Source organism: Podarcis liolepis, assembly GCF_965112155.1.
Source record: "Podarcis liolepis genome assembly, chromosome: 7".
In the NCBI taxonomy this organism is placed as follows: domain Eukaryota; kingdom Metazoa; phylum Chordata; class Lepidosauria; order Squamata; family Lacertidae; genus Podarcis; species Podarcis liolepis.
Window position 1 is genome coordinate 55,548,695 of NC_139561.1, and position 23,163 is coordinate 55,571,857.

The 23,163-nt window shown below is 41.2% G+C and overlaps 1 protein-coding gene across 1 annotated transcript in view; it reads right to left on the reverse strand.

The window, feature by feature from the left end:
• GARRE1 (granule associated Rac and RHOG effector 1) overlaps positions 1-23,163 on the reverse strand; it is a 61,743-nt gene that overhangs the window by 21,726 nt on the left and 16,854 nt on the right. Inside the window, exon 2 of the mRNA XM_083515175.1 lies at positions 8,092-9,413. Coding sequence (XP_083371301.1) covers positions 8,092-8,574 — 483 coding nt within the window. The 5' untranslated portion in view covers positions 8,575-9,413. The remainder of the gene's footprint in view (positions 1-8,091; positions 9,414-23,163) is intronic.

Here is a 23,163-nt window from a genome sequence, read left to right on the forward strand (position 1 = left end):
ATGTAGCATGCACAAGCAGCCGTTCAGTCAGGTTATAAGAGAGGGAGACATGGGCCTCCACGGCCCCTTCCATCTAAAAGACCAGTAAATTACAGTTCTCTGTAACTAAGAGCTTGTTTCCCCACCCCTACCAATTCCTTTTCCTTTTGTGCCTTTTAGATTGTATACCCAAGGACAGAGACTGTATTATCACTGATAACTGTAACTTGCTCTGCAGCCTGTTTCAGCTGAAGAGGGGGATAAAAATGCTTTAAATAAATTTAAATAAGTATTTTAATAAGGCAAATAGATATACGACTTCTTTTTAGAATACGTTTCCCCTTTTAATAAATTCATTTACTGGCTAAGTTTGTCAAAATGCTAACAGCTAATTCTACTTAAGCAGAACTGCTGGTGGTAGTGGCTCCCCCTCCCTGCCCATTCCATCTAGTCTCCCTTCAACATTCCTTTATGATTCGATCATTTCCCCTCTTTGTACAAAGTTTAAACTGAACAGTTTAGGTATGCCGACTGGCCTCTCCAGTGCAGTTTCCTTATTTTAAGAAGTATTCAGCTAGCATACACACACACACATACGTAAAAAAAAATTGCAATGGTTAAGCCTGTCAATATGATTCTTATGGAAAGAATGACACTCTGATTCTGGGTTCTTACAGAATTCAGTTTATTTAGGCCAAGGGCTACTTGTCTCAAATTATTAGTAAAGCTTATTTTAAAAGTTGAAACTGATGAGACTCCAGAGCACACTCCAACAGAAAAGCTCCTTTCTTCTGGGGGCCACTGGTTAAGGCAAACAGCAAGAACACATTTTGCAGTACTGCAGACTATTTTGCAAGATTGCAGAAAGTACAACTCTAAAAAGTGATACAAATACAAATCTACTGTGTTGGTTCCCTTTCTAAAACATTATAACTAAAGGGGGGGGGGGTTTGGCAGCGGTGGTGTAGACTGGTATGGCTTAAGAGCCAGCCTCTGTGCTCACCATCCACACCTAACACAGGTGAAGGGAGTTGTTCTCACATTTACACAAAAGCCTGGATAACATAATCAACAAATGGAAGAAATTGCTGCTGCTTCTCACCTCCACCAAACTGTAGCACAAGCAAGAACTCAGGGGCAGGGGTGTAGGGCTAGGAGTCTCCCCTGTCTAAAATGTTGGGAAGCTGCTCTCAGTAGTAGAATACTGAGCTAAATGCAATGGTCTGACTCAGTACCAGGCAGATTTCTGTGTTCCTGTGCTGCTGAACAAAGCAGATTTGTGGACACCAGCTAAAGTGTCAATTGAGTGTTTTATAATGTAACAATATAGAACTAGGATGAAATTCTCTCTGCTTCTTTTCCATCTCAGGGTCAATTTTATTATCTGTTACACAATCTGAATTGTGACACATGTGTGTTCACATACATTTTTGGCTCCATATGTAAGCAATGGATGTATCCTGGGGCCTGGATTCCTGCAGCATACTGGTATAGTGCTTGCCTCAAACTTTGTGCTGTGCATTCTGGGAACAGGCAGTATTGATACTGTGTACCTGAAAATTTTATAACATGTCATGCAGCCCCAATTTAAAAAGACAACCCTGTAAGGGCTTTTGAATGTCATCATCTTGCTTACAACATGCTACCAAGAGAAAATAATAGGGAAGTGGGTGAACACTCTTGGGGGCAGCTTTAGACATCATGCAGGTCAGAAGCATGAATGACTTGCACTCGTGATTGTCATTCAAAGCTGCAAGATGCACGTCTCCCCGTATTTTGCAACACTACTTTCCCCCTCCAGGGGGGTGGAGACAGGGACGGAAAGAAAAACATACACATCTCCAGGCTTTGGACAAGTCATGGAAATGTTGTGATACACGTGAGTACAAATGAGATACTTCTGCCTCATGCCACATTGAAATACACCCTAAGAAACAACAGAGGCTTACCAGGACAAAAACTGCTTTTAACAGTGTTTATCACTTCTCTCTAGTTGAGAAATGAGTGTGTCAATGTGATGACCGGAGTGCTGAAGACCCACTACCATCAGAAGAAGAGCAACAACTTGGAGCTGTTGGAGGAGCCTTAGAAAAATAACAAGATGGCTCTGCAATTCCTCAGTTGGAATTGTAATGGGCTCAATGGGCCTTTGAAGAGAAGACAAGTATTTCATATATTGAATAGAGAACAATTGGACTTGATATGCTTACAAGAAACTCACATAACCAGAGCCCACAGGAGATTACTTTCAAATAAAAGGCTAGGACAAGAATTTATTTCATCAGACAAAGTTAAGAAGAGAGGAGTTGTAATATATGTGAAGGAGAAATGGGCTCCAAAAATGATATTCAAAGATGAACAAGGGAGATATTTGGCTGTGGAGATACAAGTACAAGGAGAAAAATTCCTAGTTGTTGGAATTTATGCACCAAATGAAGGCAAATCCGACTTCTTTAAGAGACTTCATGAAACTCTGATGGACTATCTGGACTACAATATGATAATTATGGGAGACATGAATGGCGTGGTCTCCACTAATATGGACAAGGCACAAAGACTTACAGTCACCAAAGAAGGGAGACTCCCTAAGACTTTTTTCGAAATGACTGAAAATATGGACTTGATAGATATTTGGAGAACAAGGAACCCTCTGGAGAGAGAGGGAACCTTTTTCTCCCAAGCAATGATGACCTGGACCAGAATTGATCAAATCTGGGTTACTAGTGGAATGGCTCCGAAGATTAAGAAAGTGGAAATCTGCCCAAAAACTTGCTCCGACCATAACGCCGTGAAGATGGAGATGAAACTCACAACAACTGGTCAATTTAGATGGAGAATGAATGACACCCTCTTTCGAGATAAGGAGATTCTCACGAAGGCCCAAAAGACCCTAAAAGACTATTTTGAAATAAATTTGAGGACCGACGTGGAGAAAAGAGTGATCTGGGACGCAAGTAAAGCGGTGATGAGAGGATTTTTGATTCAACAGAACTCAATAAAGAGGAAAAAGCAAAATGAGAAAAAAGAGAAGATTCTGGAAATGATAAAGGAAGGAGAGAGGAAATTAAGAACAAAACCAAAGTCTCAGGACATTTTAAGAGAGATCAAATTATACCAAACACAATATATGGAATTGATGAACCAAGAGATTGAATGGAAGATAAGGCAAATGAAGCAAAAGACTTTTGAATCAGCAAATAAATGTGGCAAACTTTTGGCATGGCAATTGAAGAAAAGGCAGAAACTAAATACAGTTACAAGCCTGGAGGTGGATGGAAGGAACATATCCAAACCCAATGAAATTAGAAATTGCTTTCTAAGCTATTTCAAAAAACTCTACACCCAAGGCCCGCAAAATGAAGAAGATATAGACAAATTCCTCGGAAAATATGGACTACAAAACATCTCTCATCAAAGTAAGATGGACTTGAACCAGAGAATCTCAGAACAAGAGATAGAGGCTGCCATTCAGAATATGCAACTGGGCAAATCTCCAGGACCAGATGGACTGACTTCCAGATACTACAAATCGCTGAAGGAATGGTTGACTCAACCACTAAGAGAAGTTTGTAACGAGATCCTTGAGGGAAAAAAGGCACCTGAATCGTGGAAAGAGGCATATATTTCACTCATACCAAAGTCAGAGACTGAAAAGACCCAACTCAAGAACTACCGCCCAATATCCCTGCTTAATGTGGATTACAAAATTTTTGCAGACATTTTGGCAAAAAGATTTAAAAGAGTTTTGATGGAGAAGATTCATAAAGACCAAGCAGGCTTTCTCCCTAAAAGACATCTAGCAGACAATGTAAGGAATGTAATAGATATTTTGGAGAAGTTAGAGGTGAATATAAACACCAAGGCAGTATTGATCTTTGTGGATGCGGAGAAGGCCTTTGATAATATCTCTTGGAGTTTTATGAGGAAGAATCTTCATGGGATGGGGGTAGGTCAGGGCTTTGAGAATGGTATGGCTGCAATATACTCTGAACAAAAAGCTAAACTGATTGTAAACAATGTTGTGACTGAGGAGCTTAAGATAGAAAAAGGAACACGACAGGGGTGCCCGATTTCCCCATTACTTTTTATTTCAGTTCTGGAGGTGTTGCTGAATATGATAAGAAATGACCAGCAGGTCAAAGGTGTGCAGGTCGGAGCCAAACATTATAAGTTAAGAGCGTTCGCAGATGACCTAGTATTGACTTTGCAAGAGCCAAACACTAGTACGAAAAGGGCTTTAGAAATAATACAACAGTTTGGCCAGGTAGCTGGATTTAAGTTGAACAAGCAAAAAACCAAAGTTTTAGGGAAAAACCTAACAGATATGGAAAAGGAGAAATTTCAAGAGGAAACAGGTTTGACTGTGGTCAAGAAGGTTAAATACCTAGGGGTTTACTTAACATCTAAGAATCAGAATTTGTATAAGGACAACTATGAAAAATGCTGGTCAGAAATTAAAAAAGATTTAGAAATATGGTCAAATTTGAAACTGTCAATGTTAGGCCGAATTGCAGTAATTAAAATGAAGGTATTGCCTAGAATGTTATTTTTGTTTCAGACCTTGCAGATTATTGATAAGATGGAATGTTTTAAGAGGTGGCACAAAGATATCTCGAAATTTGTCTGGCAGGGCAAAAAGCCCCGAATTAAATTTAAAATATTGACAGATGTTAAGGAAAGAGGGGGTTTTGCCCTGCCGGACCTAAAATCGTACTATGAGGCAGCAGCTTTTTGCTGGCTCAAAGAATGGATGCTCCTCGAGAACACGGACATCTTGGATCTGGAAGGTTTCAATAACGCTTTTGGTTGGCATGCATATCTTTGGTATGGTAAAGTTAACAGTGCCTTTAAAAATCACATTGTCAGAAAAGCATTGTTTAATGTCTGGATAAGATATAAAGATCTACTAGAAAACAAAACCCCTAGATGGGTGTCGCCAGTGGAGGCTAAAGCAGTGAAGAAACTCAATATGGAGGTCGGATGGCCGAAGTATTGGGAAATCTTAGAACAGGATGGAGATAAGTTCAAACTACAAAGTCAGGAGAAATTGAAGCATAAAGTAGAAAATTGGTTCCAATACCGCCAAATAATGGAATTTTTTAAACAGGACAGGAAAGTCGGTTTCCAGGTGGAAAAATCAAAATTAGAAACTGAACTGTTAGAACCCAACACTAAGAATTTATCTAGAATGTACAACTTGTTGTTGAAATGGAATACACAGGATGAAACAGTTAAATCGGCAATGATTAAGTGGGCTCAGGATGTTGGACATAATATTATGTCAGCTGACTGGGATTGGTTATGGAACACCGGTATAAAATTTACGGCATGTAACGCCTTAAAGGAAAACATTATGAAAATGGTATACAGGTGGTACATGACCCCAGTCAAGCTGGCAAAAATCTATCATTTGCCTGATAACAAATGTTGGAAGTGTAAAGAGACTGAAGGTACCTTTTATCACCTTTGGTGGACATGCCCGAAGATTAAGGCCTTCTGGGAGATGATCTATAATGAAATGAAAAAGGTACTTAAATGTACATTCCCTAAAAAACCAGAGGCCTTTCTCTTGGGCATTGTCGGCCAATTGGTGACAAAGAAAGATAGAGCTTTTTTCATGTATGCCACAACAGCAGCAAGAATACTCATCGCAAAATATTGGAAGACACAAGATTTACCCACTTTGGAAGAATGGCAGATGAAAGTGATGGACTATATGACACTGGCCGAGATGACAGGCAGAATCCGTGACCAACGAAAAGAGACGGTGGAAGAAGAATGGAGAAAATTTAAAAGTTATCTTAAGGACTACTATAAACTTAATGAATGCTAAAATGCCGTGGTTACCAGAAACAAAGGGGTACAGGGATATAAGGTTAGATTATAAAAGAGGACTAAGAGGATAGAGATTGGAAAGTAACAATTGGGAGTTGCTAGTTGAACTACGGACATTGGGATGCAGAGAGGGGGGGTATGGGGAAGTCCAAGAAAAGAGGTTTATGAAAATATGTTTGAAACTATACGTGTATGTTTGTCATTTTTAATGTTTGTTTGTTTTTCTTAAAAATGTTGTAAAACCAATAAAAATTTTATAAAAAAAAAAAAGGAGTGCTGAAGACCCATATTCAAAACCCCATTCAGACAAGAAGCTGTTAGTGAACTCTACAATGTTCTCTAACAGCAAAAGCCCACCATCAGGTGGAAAAACTTGTATGTATATTTAGTTGAGCCAAAAGAATGTCCTGCATCTGACTACTTATGCATGTCCTGTACAGATGGCAAAGTAGCACATGTGACACAAGCAACTGCAGCTATGCAACCAAAATAAAGTGACACCTGTCTTTTTTACTTACTGCAGAAATACTTAAAGGCAAGACGATGTGACAGGAACACACACACAAAACCCCTCAAGATGTAGCTAACAATGGCAATCTTACTGGATAATTCAGCTAAGCTCACTTTCTTAAAAACACAAAATCCTTTTTCAAAACACATCAGCCAGAGCACAAGTCGGCTGATATGGGAGAAAGTGCTCTGAGATATCTAGGTTCAAACTGTTTGGGGCTTTAAAACGAAACACTAGCGCCCTAAATTTGGCTCAGAAGTGGACATGTAGCAAGTGATCCCCTTCTAAAACTTTGCAGATATGATTGGAATGATCTTCCCCAATTAAATTCCTAGCAGCTGTATTCTGAGCTGACTGTTGCTTCTAGGCAGTTTTCAAAGGCTGCCTCCAAAGGCATCCTGGCACCCTACTCTTCTAGAGGATTATGACTCTATCAATAACAGGTTGAATCCGCACACACACACCCGCCCTGAACCAAAAAACCCCACATACCCACAACACCTCTTTCTTGTTGGGACTGAGCTGCAGCTTATTAACACTCAATTGCAAATTCTAGACAACAGCTCAGCACTTCCACTACCTCACCTGATTAGGAGAAACACAGCATACTGAAAGCACTCTATTCCAAATTCCCAGATGGATTTCCCCAATGGCTTCATATAGATATCAAACAGCATAGGACAAAGCCAGCCATGCTAACTAGAAACTTCCCAAGGGCATTCAGGAATACACTGGATTCCGTAAGCCTCCAAAAGTGTGTCATGTTCCTGAATCTCCATGCTTGTATTTTTAAACTCATTGCTCCTTTGAATGCCTAAGCTATCCATTAAATGAATGGACTCTGCAGTACCATAGTTACATTTAGCTATACTCACCATGGTGCTTCAAAGATTAGATATCGGTTAAATGGGTTTTTACACCACTCTTCAATAAAGGCTTTCCAATCAGAACACAATAATCAATAGTGGTTTTTGAACGGTACCTGTGCTTATTTTATATACATTTAAGCTGTAATGTAATTCTCAAATACTTTATTTCCCTCTGAACTTACTGTTTACATTTTTCTTTACACCTATGTGTGTGTATACCTTGCCAACAAAAGATCACACTCCAGTCATCTGATGAAGTGGACTCTAGTCCACAGTTGTGTTTAAGATTCCACAAAACACTGTACATTTAAACGGCTGCTTCTCTTGTGTATATGAGGATTTTTTTCTCAGATTATTAGATAAGATATTGCAATATGGCATATCAATTCAATTTTTGGTTTTAAAAATATAAGGCTGTCACTGTCATTTTAAGGCACCAGGCAGACAATAAGTCAGGTGCAGATGTAGAATTAATACTTTTTCTATCTTCACTAAAACAGCACAAAAATGGAATGGGCTCCTCCGGTTGGACATCTATAATACAGTTGAACCTCTGTTTACCTAACCCTCTGGTTACATAAACTTCGGGATGCATGCGTGGCAAACTGGAAGTATTTTACTGGGTTTCGCCACACGTGCATGTGAAGAAGCAGTCCTTGGGTTGCAGAAACCTTGGGATCCGACCGGACCTCCGGAACGAATCCTATCCGCAACCAGAGGTACCACTGTATTTGTCCACTGGCTGTGCTCACTGAAGCTGACAGGAAGTGGAGTCCAACAGCATCTGGGAGGACCACATGTTCCCTATCCCTGGCTTAAACCTTCTCTGCAGGTATTGCAGATACCAGGCAATTTAAGGAGGTGGACAGAAAATCAGTGATATCAGTGTTAACTCACCTCAATGTCCTGTAGGCTGAATTCCTTTTGATCTTTAAAGTTCGCTGCTCCAGCACTCAGTTCCATGAGCATTTTTGCTATTTCTGGTTTTATTGCTGCTGTGAGTCGACTTGCTGCTTCCATGACATGTTCCTGCACGTCTTTCAGTTGCATAGCTGCCTTAGAATAGTGCGAGTTCCGAAATACACTGCTGAAAAGATCTGTAAGGAACGCGCTTGCACGGCAAAATACATTGAGTGCATCCAGATATTTGGAGATTCCCTGCTGGATGTCTGCAATTGGAGTCGCATGGTTGCAGCCGCCAGCAGCAGCCGGAGAAATCAGAGGGGATGTTGTGGCTGGAGATGCTAAAGGTGTACTCAGAGTCTTGCCTAGTTCTGGCACTTGATACTGCTGGTGTTGCTGCACCTTTTGCTTGGACCCGCCAAGCAAAAAGCGCCGCTTGTAGTCCATTTTACTTTCTTGTGCACTGCAGCAATACATAAGGAAGTACTTGACCAAAGGTTCCTTGAATTAACAATCCCTCCTCTTGAATTGCTCCCTTAGAAATAGATCTATGTGTAGCAGTAGTAGAGTATGCACATAATTTTCATAGGAGGCATTTCAAAAACAAAAAAGATAGGTAATTTGTGTCAGCAGTGAGAAAGGCAGCAGGTTTACTGTCTTTGTATTATTCAGTGTTCAAATGCAGCACTGCTGCTATTACAAACTATAATTGTAAAAGCTAGCTATGATAGTTTTTTAAAAATACTTTATTTTCCACTTAGCATTCTATTGTGTGCACTCAAGATACAATTTCAAAGCAGGGGGCAAAACAAAACAAAAAAACCAAAACAATCTGTTGCAGTTTTCCTGCCAACACATTTTTGACACCTGACGTTAACATTAATTTACACTGAAGGAACTTGATTTTTTTCAAAGTAATATAATAGTTAGAAACTGCTTCAAATAGTATTAGGAGGGGATGAGCAAAATCACTGTTCAACAGTGACTGTTAACAGAGACGTCTTTCTTTGAAGAACCACTGAGCCTTCACATCAGCAGATCTAACAGCTTCTTGGTTTGACAGAGCCCGTCAGTCAAATCCGTTTGAGTTTCCCATCTTAATACTGAAAAAAAATATGGAAATTTGTTTCCTGGAGACTTTGCAAGTACACATTATTCAGAAAAACTGTTTTGTTTTTATTGCAAGTCTTTCCACCTTTCCTTCCGTGTGCTGAGGTAGTTTCCTTTTAACATTAATGAGTAGTGCTTTCAGGGAGCTTCTCTCGATTGTAGAGCCCAAAGGATGCAGAAATGTATTTAAGGCCTCTAGGTCATTCCTAAGCAGGGGGGAAAACAGGAAAAGATTATAGGTAAGTGAGCTGTTTTATTTAAGTGCTAAGTCCCAACTCTCTGGGAATAATTCTTTGGAAGTAAACTATGATGAACACATCTGAACATGTTTATTTTCTCTGTGCTTTCATGCAGTCTCTTTCACTTACAAACCAATCCATAGCTTACTTATTAAACCATTCATCTACTTGTAATATATTTAGTATATTTAAATGGGATGCTATAATAATGGGTGTTAAAACAAAATACTGTACAGTTGTCTGTTGTACTGTTAAGTACACAACCACTGCATAGTTTCAGTCCTACTTGGATGGTCGCTCCCAGAGGGTAATACTTGGGGAGTGCTTTTCAACTCTGTGGAGCCTTCAGTGTGGAGTTTCTCAGGGCTCAAATTTATCCCCGATGCTATTTAACATTTACATGAAAATGCTGAGTGAGGTCATCCAGACCCCAGTGGGCTGTCAGCAATATGTTGATGACACACAACTCTATTACTCCTTACACCTGTGGGTAAAGCAGTGGATGTGCTGAACTGATGTCTTGCCTTGGTAAGGGACTGGATGAGAGCCAACAATTGAAGCTCAACCCAGATAAGATTGAAGTGCTGTTGGTGGGTGGTTCCTCAGACCAGATGGCAGGGAGGTTGCCTGCTCTAGATGGGGTTACATTCCCTCTGAAGGAGCAGGCATATAGCTTGGGGGTACTCCTGGATCCTCTGCTGTCACTTGAGGAACAGGTGGCCTCAGTGGTTCAGAGAGCCTTCCATCAGCTTCGGCTGGTGTCCCAGCTGCATCCCTATCTGGACCTGGATAGCCGAACTTCTGTTATCTATGCTCTGGTAACTTCTAGGTTGGATTACTGCAACACATTATAAGTAGGGCTGCCTCTGAAGAGGGTTCAAAAGCTTCAGCTAGTGCACAATGCAGCAGCCAGGTTGATCACAGTGACAAGACAATCTGAGCATATTGCACCGACTGCATTGGCTGCCAATTAGTTTCTGGGCCCGATTGAAAGTGCTGGTTTTGACCTATAAATCCTTAAATGGTTCAGGACCGCAATACCTTAAGTACCGTCTCTCCCCATAGAAACCCGTCCCAGACACAGCGTTCATCATTGGAGGCCCTTCTTTGTGTGCCTCCTCCATTTGAGGTCTGGAGGGGGGCAACACGAGAACAGGCCTTTTTTGCAGTGGCTTCCCTTTGTGGAATGTTCTCCCCAGGGAGGTTCGTCTGGCACCTTCATTATATATTTTTAGGTGCCCAGTAAAAACAATCCTCTTCAAAAAGGCCTTTGGCTTATTTATATTCTACAGCATTTAAAATGTGTCTATGGGAGGTAGGTATTGTGTTGCTGTTTTGTTTTATTTATTTTCATGTTTTTATCCTGTATTTTAGTCTGTGAACTGCCCTGGGATCATATAAAAAAGGGTGGTATATTAATCAAACAAACAAACAAACAAAACTAACTAACTAAATGAGTAGAATTAGATTAAGGATACAAGGAAGGGTGGAGGTGCTGGTGCAGGCCAATATTTGGCCACTGTGATCCAGCAGAATGCTTTATTTATTTACTGAATTTATATCTTGCCCTTCCTCCCAAAGGAGCCCAAGTTGACAAACAGATCCACAATTTAAAAACAAAAACAAAGCAAATACTGGTGGTTTTTTGTTGTTGTTTTTAATTACCCCTGCAGTTCAAATTAAAGAAAGAGGAGGTGAAAGAAGGCTAAATTACTTCCAATAATGCAAAATATGTATTTCTCCCTCCTTCAGCTGGGGTTTTGGTTTTAAAGAAGGGAACTCCAATAATGAATTTTATAGACAGCTAAATGTTTGTGATAAAAAGCTGCTTCTTTTGCTGGCTTGCCATGCTCACAACAAATAGTCAAAGGCTGCTCTTTTATGAAGATTTTTCAACAGCACTACTGACATTAGTCTTTCGAAATCACTTTAATGGAAAGGTATGGACTCTTCCCTTTGCCATCTATAATATACTCCACCCCAGCTTGAATTTAATTTAATGAATTTATACCCAGCTTTTTGAGAAAATCCTCAATAAAGTGGCTTACAATATTTTAAAATACAAATCCATTTCATGCAACCTTTTAACAGTCAGTACAGTGGATGCTCGGGTTGCAAATGTGATCCATGCAGGATGCACGTTCACAACCCGCAGCGGCGTGTCAGCGCATGCGCGACCGCCAAAACCCAGAAGTAACCTCTTCTGGTACTTCTGGGTTTCGGGGGGTCCGTAACCTGAAAAAACGCAACCTGAAGTGTCTGTAACCCGAGGTATGACTGTAATAAATATTAAAATTATCAAAATCAGGATAAAATAAATTAGGCATACCCACCCTAATCAAAAGCTTTTGAAAAAATATAGGCTTTTAAAGCCTTCTTAAATACTGAGAGAAATGGTGCCTTCAGGCTCTTTGTATTTGTTCTCCATAACTTCAGAACCACCATCAGAAGGTCCAATTATCAACCCACATCAGTCTAATTGCCTTTACTGGCAGGCACTAAATAAGGAAGCCCTTCTAGATCTTAAGGTATGGGTCAAACAATACAAGATGATGATGTCTCTCTGCAATACACACAGTGTTTTGGAAACAAATTATTTAAGTAGCATGTTTCCCAAAGTAAACACTATAAGAGAACCCCTATTGCAAACTGACAACATTTTGGGATGGCATCGCTTCATAACATCTTTCAACAAATAGCATGTTAACTAAGCATCTCATTACATCACATCATCACAGCTGATCAGTCTAGGGGTTTCTACTATTGTTAATGCATTATCTTAAAAATGAACCACTTATTTTTATTTCTTCATTTTCATGCAATTCTTCAGCCCACATATATTTCTGTTTCACATTTTCAATTGTTAGCCTTTTATACCAAGCCAACTTCCTCTGATTGTGTTGATGCAAATGGGTTTTTCTGACACTGAGCTACTGTAATAAAATATATGTAACTTGGAATAATTTAGAAAAATCAAACAAAAACACAAATCACACAAATCTAGAATACATCACACAACTTTTGTAGTATTTTCTGCATGTACTTGCAAGGTTAGGAACGAAATAGCAGTAAGTAAATAAATAAAGTATAAATACAAGCATAGTAGTGCTTAATAGGTCTTATCTGCAACGACCACAAACAAAATGCTTAGAAACAACCATACAAAACAAATAGCCAAAAAGTTGGGACAGGACTTATATGCATGTGGCTGTAATAGATAAACTTCATGACAAATATTAAAAGCTGCCAACATCAATCACATCATTACAAGTCAAAAAGGAAGGCATCGACATCAAGGTTTCCCAAATGTGATGAAGAATACCCATCTATTTGTAAATTATCCTGGGATTTTGTTCAGACAGGATAGCAATCTCTACACAAGATTGCAATTGATCTTCCCCTCTAAATAATATAGCAGATTTGTCAGAGTATTCATTTCAGCTACCTTCAAATCCCTCAATTGTTCTTACATATAAAGTGAACCTTTAGATTTTGCTGTTCAGCAATAATTTTTTTTTGCTGCTAATAATAAATTATAAATAAGTGCTTTATGCTTCACCAAGATGGTTCATTTAGACTTCTACTAAGAACCATTTCCAGGTTTTACTAAATTTAGGCATGCCCTATCCACCATCCCTATTCCGTTTCTGGAGATTACAGTGGTACCTCGCAAGACGAATGCCTCACAAGATGAAAAACACGCAAGATGAAAGAGTTTTCTGTTTTTTGAGTCGTTCCACAAGACGAATTTCCCTATGGGCTTGCTTTGCAAGACAAAACGTCTTGCGAGTTCTTGCGAGTTTGTTTCCTTTTTCTTAAAGCCCCTAAGCCGCTAATAGCCGTGCTTCGCAAGACGAAAAAACTGCAAGACGAAGAGACTCGTGGAACGGATTAATTTCGTCTTGCGAGGCACCACTGTATTATCCACCCAGACTGGCTGGGGCAACCCAGTCAGATTGTTGTTGTTACTGCTGCTACTGCAGCAGCAACAACAGACTGCTCTTTCGTTATTATGTACAAGACTCCTCAATATGGAAGATTATGCCGGAGGATACGGACTCTAAACATCTCAGGGCCAAGCCATGATTCAATTCCACAACGTGTCTGCTTGGTGAAAACTGGGTTTCTGTATAAGAAGTTCCAGTTTAAGAAATACACATTACACACAACCTTAACTATTTCTTCTCTGCTAGGACAACAAAGGGTTCTCAAACACTACGACAAAGCAAAATCAACACTTGCTTATCCTCAGCCCAGAAGACAGCAGACACGCATGCCTAGGGTAGGCTTTAAAATTGCCAAAGAAAAGTCTTCTGCGAAGCTAAAAGCCTAAAAAGTCAAGGTTGCTGGGTGACAGCACTGCGTTCTATAACAAGGAGTCAACAAGGCAAATAAAACCACTGCTCTAGATTTAAATCACAAAGATATAAAACCAAACTTTTCTAATTCATAGTTTTACTGATAAACTATACATGGTAATTGGGTGCTGTAAAAACAAAAACAGATACAATTTCAATCTGACTTGAAGTTTTATAACTGAAAGAGTATTTGTGGGCAGGAGAATCTGCTTTAATTTAAGTGCCATGGACAGATCACTATATGCTTAGGTTGGGACTCGCAAAGTCGGAAACCTCTGCAGAAGAGGGGGAACAAGCAACATATTTCATCCCCAGAAGCTTATGGATCCTGGTGTATTCCAGATGTCTTATAGAGGATTTTCCATTGACATGTCCAGCAGTCCAGAACAGTAAAAAAAAAAAACACCAAACAAACATGCAGAAGAATATGCTCTACCAATTTCAAGTCCTTCATAAGATTACAGATGATGAAGAATGCAAGGGAATATTGGCTACATCTATTCTAAGAATCCAAGCTGCAGCATTTTTTTTAGAATGGGGAAAGTAGGAAACGAAAAAAAGAGGTGGAAAAGCACAATTTCCAAACCCATCCAGCCAAGTGTACTATGGTAAAAGCTATTTTCTCTGTGTGTGAACCATTAGGAGCTGCTGAGACCTCTCCTGGGCACTGATATCACCTGAACATGCCTAGGGAAGATGGGTGTAGGAGATGCTCTCAGGAGGAACAGCTTCCCACACACGTGTTATGAAAAGCCACCTGCCAGTGCAGTTTGAACCCCCTCCTTGATCAAGCTATACAAAGACATCCCTGCCTTGGGTCTGCAGACATGACAGAAAACAGCATGCAGAATGAATGCTCTGCAAACAAGACAAAGAGCCATTTTCTTTTCCTGTACATTCGCCAAAATAAATGGGAGCTGTACAAGCATAGTGTTATGCACTCATAAAGTTCCTATGAGGCACTGGCTTGGGCTGGATCCCAACTTGTTTGAGCAGAACCACCCCCCTCCAGCCAACATTATCTGAGCCACATGAACTAGGTCTAAAATAAGATCTTGAAGTCAAAACACTTTGGATCCTACATCACCTGAACCAGGCACTTCATGGATTGGTTTCTCCTGTAACAGCTGGGCAGAGGAAGTCTTAACTCCTGCCATCCAATGTGCTGTGTTTTCCATAGGGAAATCACTGCCTATCTACCTCAAATAACTACTGATTTACAAGATTCCAATTCGGTTTTGAAACTTTTTAACCTTCTTACAACAAACCTTACCACTTTTTTTACATCACCTCCTCAAAAGGCGAAAGTGGCGCATTGCAGTGCTGGGGCCCCTTGGTTTAACACCTCTTGCAAACAAGCAAGATCCCTTCTTCGTTCCATCTATAATGAATACAAAAACTCTAATGCCCAAGCTCTACCATCCTCCTATTTACAAGCCAAAAGAGCATACAAACAGACTTTAAAGCTAGCCAAACGCGAGTGGCATCAAAAGCGTTGGCGAGCCTTGATAGCGGCCTCTAGATCCCGCAGACCACAGGAATTTTGGGCTCTGATAAACATAAGAGGAAGGAAGTACCCACTGACGATTATCCCTGCGCCCACATGGGAAAAATTCTTGAGTAAATATTTCTCCTTGGCAGAGGAATCCAACTCATCCACGGAATTCCGAGCCGACCATCTACCTTTGTGGCCCTCTACCGACCCAGACCTGATAATGGACTTGATATTAGATCTGAAAACGGGCAAAGCCCCCGGGCCGGATCTAGTCCCTGCTGAGGCTATTGTTGCGCAACCGAGGTGGTGGGCTGAAATTCTGGCCAAAGTCTTTGACGCAATTAATTCTACGGGGCTTATCCCTAGGTCATGGAAGGAGGCCGTGATCGTGCCAGTCCATAAAAAGGGTCCCCCTGCTGACCCGGAGAACTATCGGAACATCAGCCTTTTGTCTATCATCGGGAAAATCTATGCAAAATTTTTGCTGTCTAAGCTGTCTCATTGGGCAAACGACTCAAATCTGATTGGCCATGAGCAAGCGGGCTTTAGGAACAATTACTCGACCTCTGACCATATGGTAATTATGTATCATCTTGCCAGAAAATATTCTGCCCCGAGGCGGGGGCGCCTATGCGTCGCTTTCATAGACCTAAAGGCCGCCTTCGACAGTATCCCAAGAAACTGTCTATGGAAGAAACTAGAGAGATGGGGCATAGATAGAAGACTGTTATGGCTTATAACCCAATTACACCACGGGTCGTCGGCTAGAGTGAGACTCACACCTGCGGGAAACCTATCCAACGAGGTCCCAATAAATAGAGGTGTGCGCCAAGGCTGCATTTTGGCTCCACTCCTCTTCAACCTGTTTATTAGTGATATGAAGCTCTTTCTGAATGAGTCTCAAGCCAACATTCATGCCCCCCGCCTAGCCGATTTTCGCTGCCCTTTGCTCCTATACGCCGATGATGCAGCGATCCTTTCCTACTCTAGAGTCGGTTTATGCAGAGCTCTAAAGATTTTTGCGGCTTATTGCAAACTCAACCATCTGACAATTAATCATGGGAAATCTAAAGTCCTGGTCTTTACCAGGTCTCGGAAAACTTACAGCTGGAAGTTAGATGGAGTCCAATTAGAACAGGTTTTCAAATTTAAATACCTGGGAGTCTTTTTTCACTACAACCTAAGCTGGAAGCCACAGATACAGTATTTACTAAACAAAGGGAAAACAATACTTTATGCTCTACTCCAATTTTTTGCGGCTGACGGAGCCTCCCACATCCCCTCTGCATTGCAGGTATACCACGCAAAAGTGGTTTCCACCCTCTGCTATGCTGCCCCGCTCTGGGCCCCTGGGTCCAATTTAACATCGCTGGAGACATTGCAGAATCAGTTTCTCCGTCGCCTCCTGAAACTCCCCATGTGTGTGAGCAATGCAGCCATACGTCTGGAGTTAAGGATTGCAACATTGGAGACTGTCATCTGGAAGCGAGTCTTTGGCTATTGGCTGTCCAGCTGGCATAGGCTTCCCGACCATTACCTTTTTCAGTGCCTCTGGCGGGACGAATTTGTTAATCCGTGGGTAGGAAAAATCCATGCCAAACTTCTGAGCATCGGAATTTCCCCAGCGGACTCCCTAAAGATGAACTTACGCTCAGCTAAAAGCCTCATTGAGCAAAGATTAGCAGACATTGAAAATCAACACAACCTTGCCAGAGGTGGGGGTGTCTGCTCCCCCAGGTATCACGGAATAACCCCACCACTTGACCTTCCATCATACATGTCATCTCTTTCATCAGTACCACACCGACTTGCATTTATTCGTGCAAGGTTCAATGTCCTTCCATCGAACCTGCTGAGCCACAGATTTTCCAAGGGTTTGGTGTCTCCGCTATGCGTGTGTGATGGGAAAACTGTTGAATCTCTTCCACATATAATGTTCAACTGTCCCCTACATAGCATAGCCAGGACTAAATTCCTGGGCCCTGCTTTACTGCGCTTGGTTAGCAGGCCTGTTGAGTCACACGCCGCACTGCTTTTGCAGGATACAGATCCTTCTGTTACTCTGCAGGTGGCGAGATTCCTGAATGCGGTTATCTCACACGCAAAAACCACCAAAAAACAACAACAACATCAAAATCTAATTGGACAGTTATGATGAGAGTGCATGTCGGATCTCGTCTTCAGTTTTCCTTTTCTGTGAACCGTCCCTTGGAGCTCTCCGGGCCACATCCTGTTACTTGGCTCTGCCCAATGACCCACACTTGCATCGCAGTGCTCACCTTCTGTTGTCAGATATTTCGGTTTTTAAGCATTTGTGCTTTTTTATGTTTGTACATATTTTATGGGCTAATAGCTGTAAATAAATAAATGAAATAAATGAAATGTGCTGTGCTGCTAGCACAGGGTGGTCCAATGTGCGGCCCTCAAGGCTTTTTTGTGGCCCTCAGCAACATTTGATACACCCTCCACTCCAAAGCAGGGTTGAGGACTCTGACAGGGTCCTAGGTTCCTCCATCCTCCTTACCAAAGCATAGCTAGCGCTTTCCCAGCTTTGGGAAGGAGGTCGGAGGGATCTAGGGCCCTGTAAGAGCCTCATGCCTCCTTCCCCAAACTCAGCACCTCACTTAGCTGGCTTGGGAAGGCAGTGGGAAGACTTGGGGGAAGGGCACCAAATTTGGGCCTCGTTCTCTGCCCCCACACAACAAAGCAGTGCGTCAAAGTACTCTTGCAGCCCACTTGGTATGAAAAGTTGGACTGCCCTGTGCTGGCACAAAGGCCAAGGCAGTTAGGAAAGATGTAATTGCCCATTTAAGAGTTATTCTAGCCTGATATTCTGATCCATTTAGGTCTGATCAGAAGCACAGGATGAAATTACGTATTTGCATATATTTTTCCTTATTGCAAGTCGCTTGGAGACAGTTGGGTGACAAGTGACTAATAAGTTCAATAAACTAATTAATATAAAAATCAGTAGTTCCATGCAGGCTACCAAGTAAAAAAAGCAAGTCATTGCTGGCATAAACTATTGCCAAAAGTCCAGTCCTCCAACCGCTCTGTCTTGATCTTCCAAGAAGCCACACCCCATTCCTATCTCCAAACAGACCACAACAGAAGATCCTACTCTGGTGCTGCTGTAATATACTGCCCAGAAAAAAATGCGTTTAATTCTGTCTGAGGACTCATGACTCCACCAGCCTCAATGCCTGGGACTTATGAAAAACCCCAGAACCATCAGGATCAAGATCATTAGATGCAGCTACAACTATAGTCAATATCCCGCACCACAAGCTTTCTGATACCCACTTCGTTAAGGGTACTAAAATACTCTTTTATGAATAATTAATGCTTGAATTGGCTCCCTCCCTGTACCCTTCCCAGCCATTGACTTTTGTATTGTGTCTGTTAGACTATAAGCCCACTAGGACTTAAAAAAAAAACTTTGTAGAGCATCTATAAAAATTTTGCACACATTCAAAACTCCAAATTTCTCCCTTTAGCAGAATGCTCTCACAATACCCCATGTAGTGCTAACATCCTATCCTCATGTTATGGACAGCAAGAGCTTTGCTTTCAGGGTGGAGAAATATTCATGCTCTCTTGTTAACAAGCTGCACAGCACCCCTGGAGAAACAGAATACTCACTTTTGCAGCAGGAAAAAAGGGTAGCTATTGTCTGGAACTCTGAAAAATGCATAGGATGTATGAGCACTCTGGTAATTGAAAAGTGGATTGCAATGACACTCGGTCTCTATACAGAGATTTTTTTAAAAATCCAAACATAAAGATTCAAATAAAAATGGATGTCAACTCTTCACCATTAAGTTTCTTCTGAGTTCTTTCAACCATATTTTGTATATAAAACCATATACAGGGGACACAATGTTCAATTTTTCTGGAACCTCACAAAAATTTGAATGAGGAGAGAAAGGCTAGTAATAGAGACAAGCTTCCTTGTTTGACACCACAAATATATGTGCAGAAAAATGACGAATTTCATTTGCAAAAAAATGAAATTTTTGAGCAGCTTAGGTGAGGTGAATACATTAGCTTACTAGGACTTGCATTCCACTCATTTAGAAGGCTGAGTAACATTCTGAACAGAGCACAAGGCTCTCTCAAAGCACTCCATTATACTCTCAGTCGTGGGGAATGCCAGTCATAACTCATTTGGAGAAAATTTCAAGAGCCTGGCAACACAAGTTGAAGTTGGAAAATGTCTTGGAAGGCCTTGGTTTTTCATACTATTCTGACCTGTTTCTCCACATAATAAAAGAATCCACACACTCAAAACACACATCGGAAGAAAGCTTCCCATAAGAATCAGCGTGGCTTAAAAAAGGGAACGTGAGAAAAGCTTCATGCAAGGTCTAAAAATCACCAGCTTACTAAATTATAGCCAAAGAGTGACTTAGCTGATGTACAAAAAATTCTTTAAGATTTCAGTAATATTCCAAATCTAGAAGAGAGCAGGCTTTTCTGCCAGTTTCAACAGTGTGGAATTATGAATGAGATTTAAAGGCAGGGAGATAGAGTGGGAAGGCAAAATAATGCTACTTGTGTCTGTGTCCCTCAACAGATTGCAATCATAGTTGAATCAAACTTCAAGTAGTCAGCAGCCAGGACTCAAGAACATTCTGAACTCATATCAAGAACACACATTCATCAAGCGCCACTTGACAGCCATCAGGCTTCCCCATTTATAGTCCCTGGTCCTAATCCCCCTAATCATACACCTTAACTGGTTTCTTCTGTGTGAACTGGAAACACAAGCAGAGGGCTTATGCACTGAAGCTGCTCATAACTAATCATGTTATATTAACTGTTTGACTGTACTAGTGCAGAGCAGGAACTAAATATTGAACAAAGACTCCCTGCACACTCTTAACTAGCATGTGAGGGGAAAGGCAAGGGAACTAACTACTTCTGCCTTACATGTTAGTTCTGTATGTGTACTAGCTTTGAGGGGGCTTGTTTCATAGAATTATAGAGTTGGAAGGGACCACGAGGGTCATCTAGTCAACTCTCTGCAAAGCAGGATTGTTTTTGCCCAGCATAGGCCTTGAACCCACGACCCTGTGAGTCTCCTTTTTGTGCGCGTAAATGTTTGTTTTTTAATGTGGGGGAGCATTCAGTCCTACAATCTGATGTTGCATATAGTCCAGAAACTGATACATCACAAGACGTTGCTGATCATGTGCTTTGCCACTCAAAGCAAAGCAGCTGAAGTGCATAAGAATGGAGGGTGGGGGGGAGCTCTGCCAAAAACTCTTCACTAGGCAGGGCATGGGAAAGAGATACCTGCCCATGTTTCAACAGTTGTATGCAGAATAAGGAGAAAACTCTGCCCAAGTCACACTCAGAGAGGGGGGAAAGGGTGTAGCATCCTTTGCCTGCATCTCTGACTGTGCAGCAAGTGTTAGTGTGCAGAGACAATGTTGTCAACCCTTCAGCTGTTGTCCAATTCAAAAATACAGCTCCTTTCTAAAATTAGTTGCCAACCAAGTAAGACACTGAGCTTTGGGGTTTCAATTACATTGATGCACTTTAAACAAGGCTGCATCTATTCTGCATTTTCCCACTCTTCCAAATTCTGCACCAAAGCAATCCAAATTCTACAACCATATTCAAATTAGTGTGCTCACATGATACAGACATTTATAATTTTTCCAACAACAACAACAACAACAAAATGGTACAGGCTAAGAGAAAGGTTAACAAAAAAGGTTTGATTAGGAGGGATAAGAGGGTCTCAGATTAGCAGCCATTGCTGGGCAAAGTCCCATCCACTTTATGGCTATGAAACTCAGTTCATTCTGGCTTCTGGTTTTTCTTTTGCACCAGACTCTGCCAGGCTCCTTAAGCCTCTCTGCAACCATAAAGGCTAGTCACCTGCTTTGTAAGTAGCAGGTACCAAGATTTCACACTTGCTCAGCACTCCAAATTGTGGAAACCACAAGACACCGTAACTAGTGACTTGAGTGAATGGAAACAAGGAAAATTAGGAGCCATTGCTTGGATTCTATACTTTGTACAGGCGGTGAACATTTTGTGCACATCCAACTGACACGCGACCACCAACATGTGTGGTGCTTTTGGCCCTGGAAGGCGGCAGAACAGGGCAGGGGCAGAACGGGCTTAAGCACAACCACTGACACACACAATGGCCCTGCATAGGTTGCTGAACTATAACTTTCATTGTCCATGGCCACTGATCATGCTTGCTAGGGTTGATGGGAGTTGTAGTTCAGCAACATCTGGAAAACCAATGGTTCCCCAGCCCTGCTATTCCTGTGACTCAAGGGCAAACTTGATGATATGGAACAGCAAAATGTCTAACCCCCAAGTTGCCTTGTTTCCAATATGATCAAAGATGCTCTCCGACTAACTTTTGTGCAAGCAACTCTGCACAGGTTGTGAAACCCAAAACTGCTCAAGCAGTTAAACCATACCTAGTCAAGTTAGATTTTTTTTTTTGCAAATCTGATTTGTTGCCTTCCCCAAATAAATATACATATGCTTTGACATTTTATTTCATTGGTTCAAAAAATTGTCCAGAATCTCTCACTAAAATTGTTTGCTAGACAGCATGTCTAAGCTTTTTAAACTGATTGTGGAGAAGAAAAGCTATTGGCAGGGTACAACTACTACTACTACTACTACTACTACTACTACTACTAACCTGCTGCCACAAGAGGCACTGGTGGCCATCCAACTTGGAAGGCTTTAAAAGAAGATTAGACAAATTCATAGAGGACAAGGCTATCAGCAGCTACTAGTAGGTTTCCCCACAGGAATCTGGTTTGTTGCTCTGAGAATAGGATGCTGGGCTTGATGGGCCATTGGCCTGATCCAGCAGCTCTTCTTTTGATTAAGACGCTAAAATGGACTAGGGAATTCAAATGTATCAAATTCTCGTTTGACACTGGCTTGAAAGCATAATGACAAAGGATGTGGGAGATCCATTAATGGTTCTCCTATTGTGCTCCCACTCTGCAAAAATCAGAGCCCTTTCCTGGCCTACTTTATATTCGAGCACCAGCATCAGGGTGTGTTCCTCCACCCCCATGTGTTTTCCCTTATCCCCCACCACAGTTTCTGTTTGCTCTACAGGAAGGAAAATATAGGTGATAGCTACTGTATTTCTCCTCACTATGATCAAACAAGAGTTTCAGAGTCGTTAGAATTAAATGCCCCCTTTCTCCAGTATCACTGCTCTAATCAAAATCAGAGATTAATTTGGCCCCTAGGACTCAACCTTTCTTGGTTTTTGCCCCCCTCCCTCCTATTTTATTTACACACAACTGAAAAAATAGACCAAAGTAGTCCTAATTAACAATAGTTACTTCTGAGTAGCTATACTTAGGATCAGGTGGTTAATCTTTTAGACATATCCCTAGAACACAATGTACTTTTAAAAGTACCTGTTGGTATTAAAATTCTGTATTTCAATTTGGCTTTGATATGTTATTGCACAACTGGCTTATTTTTTTTATCCTCTTTAAACTACAATATGCACATTGTTCCACAGTTCTACAGCTACGGTTGGAGTCTCAGTCTTGTTTACATGCTCCATTATCCTCAAATAGCCACCCCTTAATTTTTTATTGGGTTGGTCAATCAAATGCTGGAGACAGACACTAGTTTTTTGAGAAAGCTGAAAGAAATTCCAAAGAGGGATCACTGCATCTATGTCCCGCTTTCACCTTGGGTTAACAGACACTGTGCTTTTCAATTGTTTCCAAAACTTGCCTAATAACGTCTGACTAGAGGCAGTGGTGGGATAAAATAAATGTGTACACACATCATGGGAATCAATGGCCACATGTGCACAAGCCCTGGCTTAATAAACCATAGTGCGCACAAG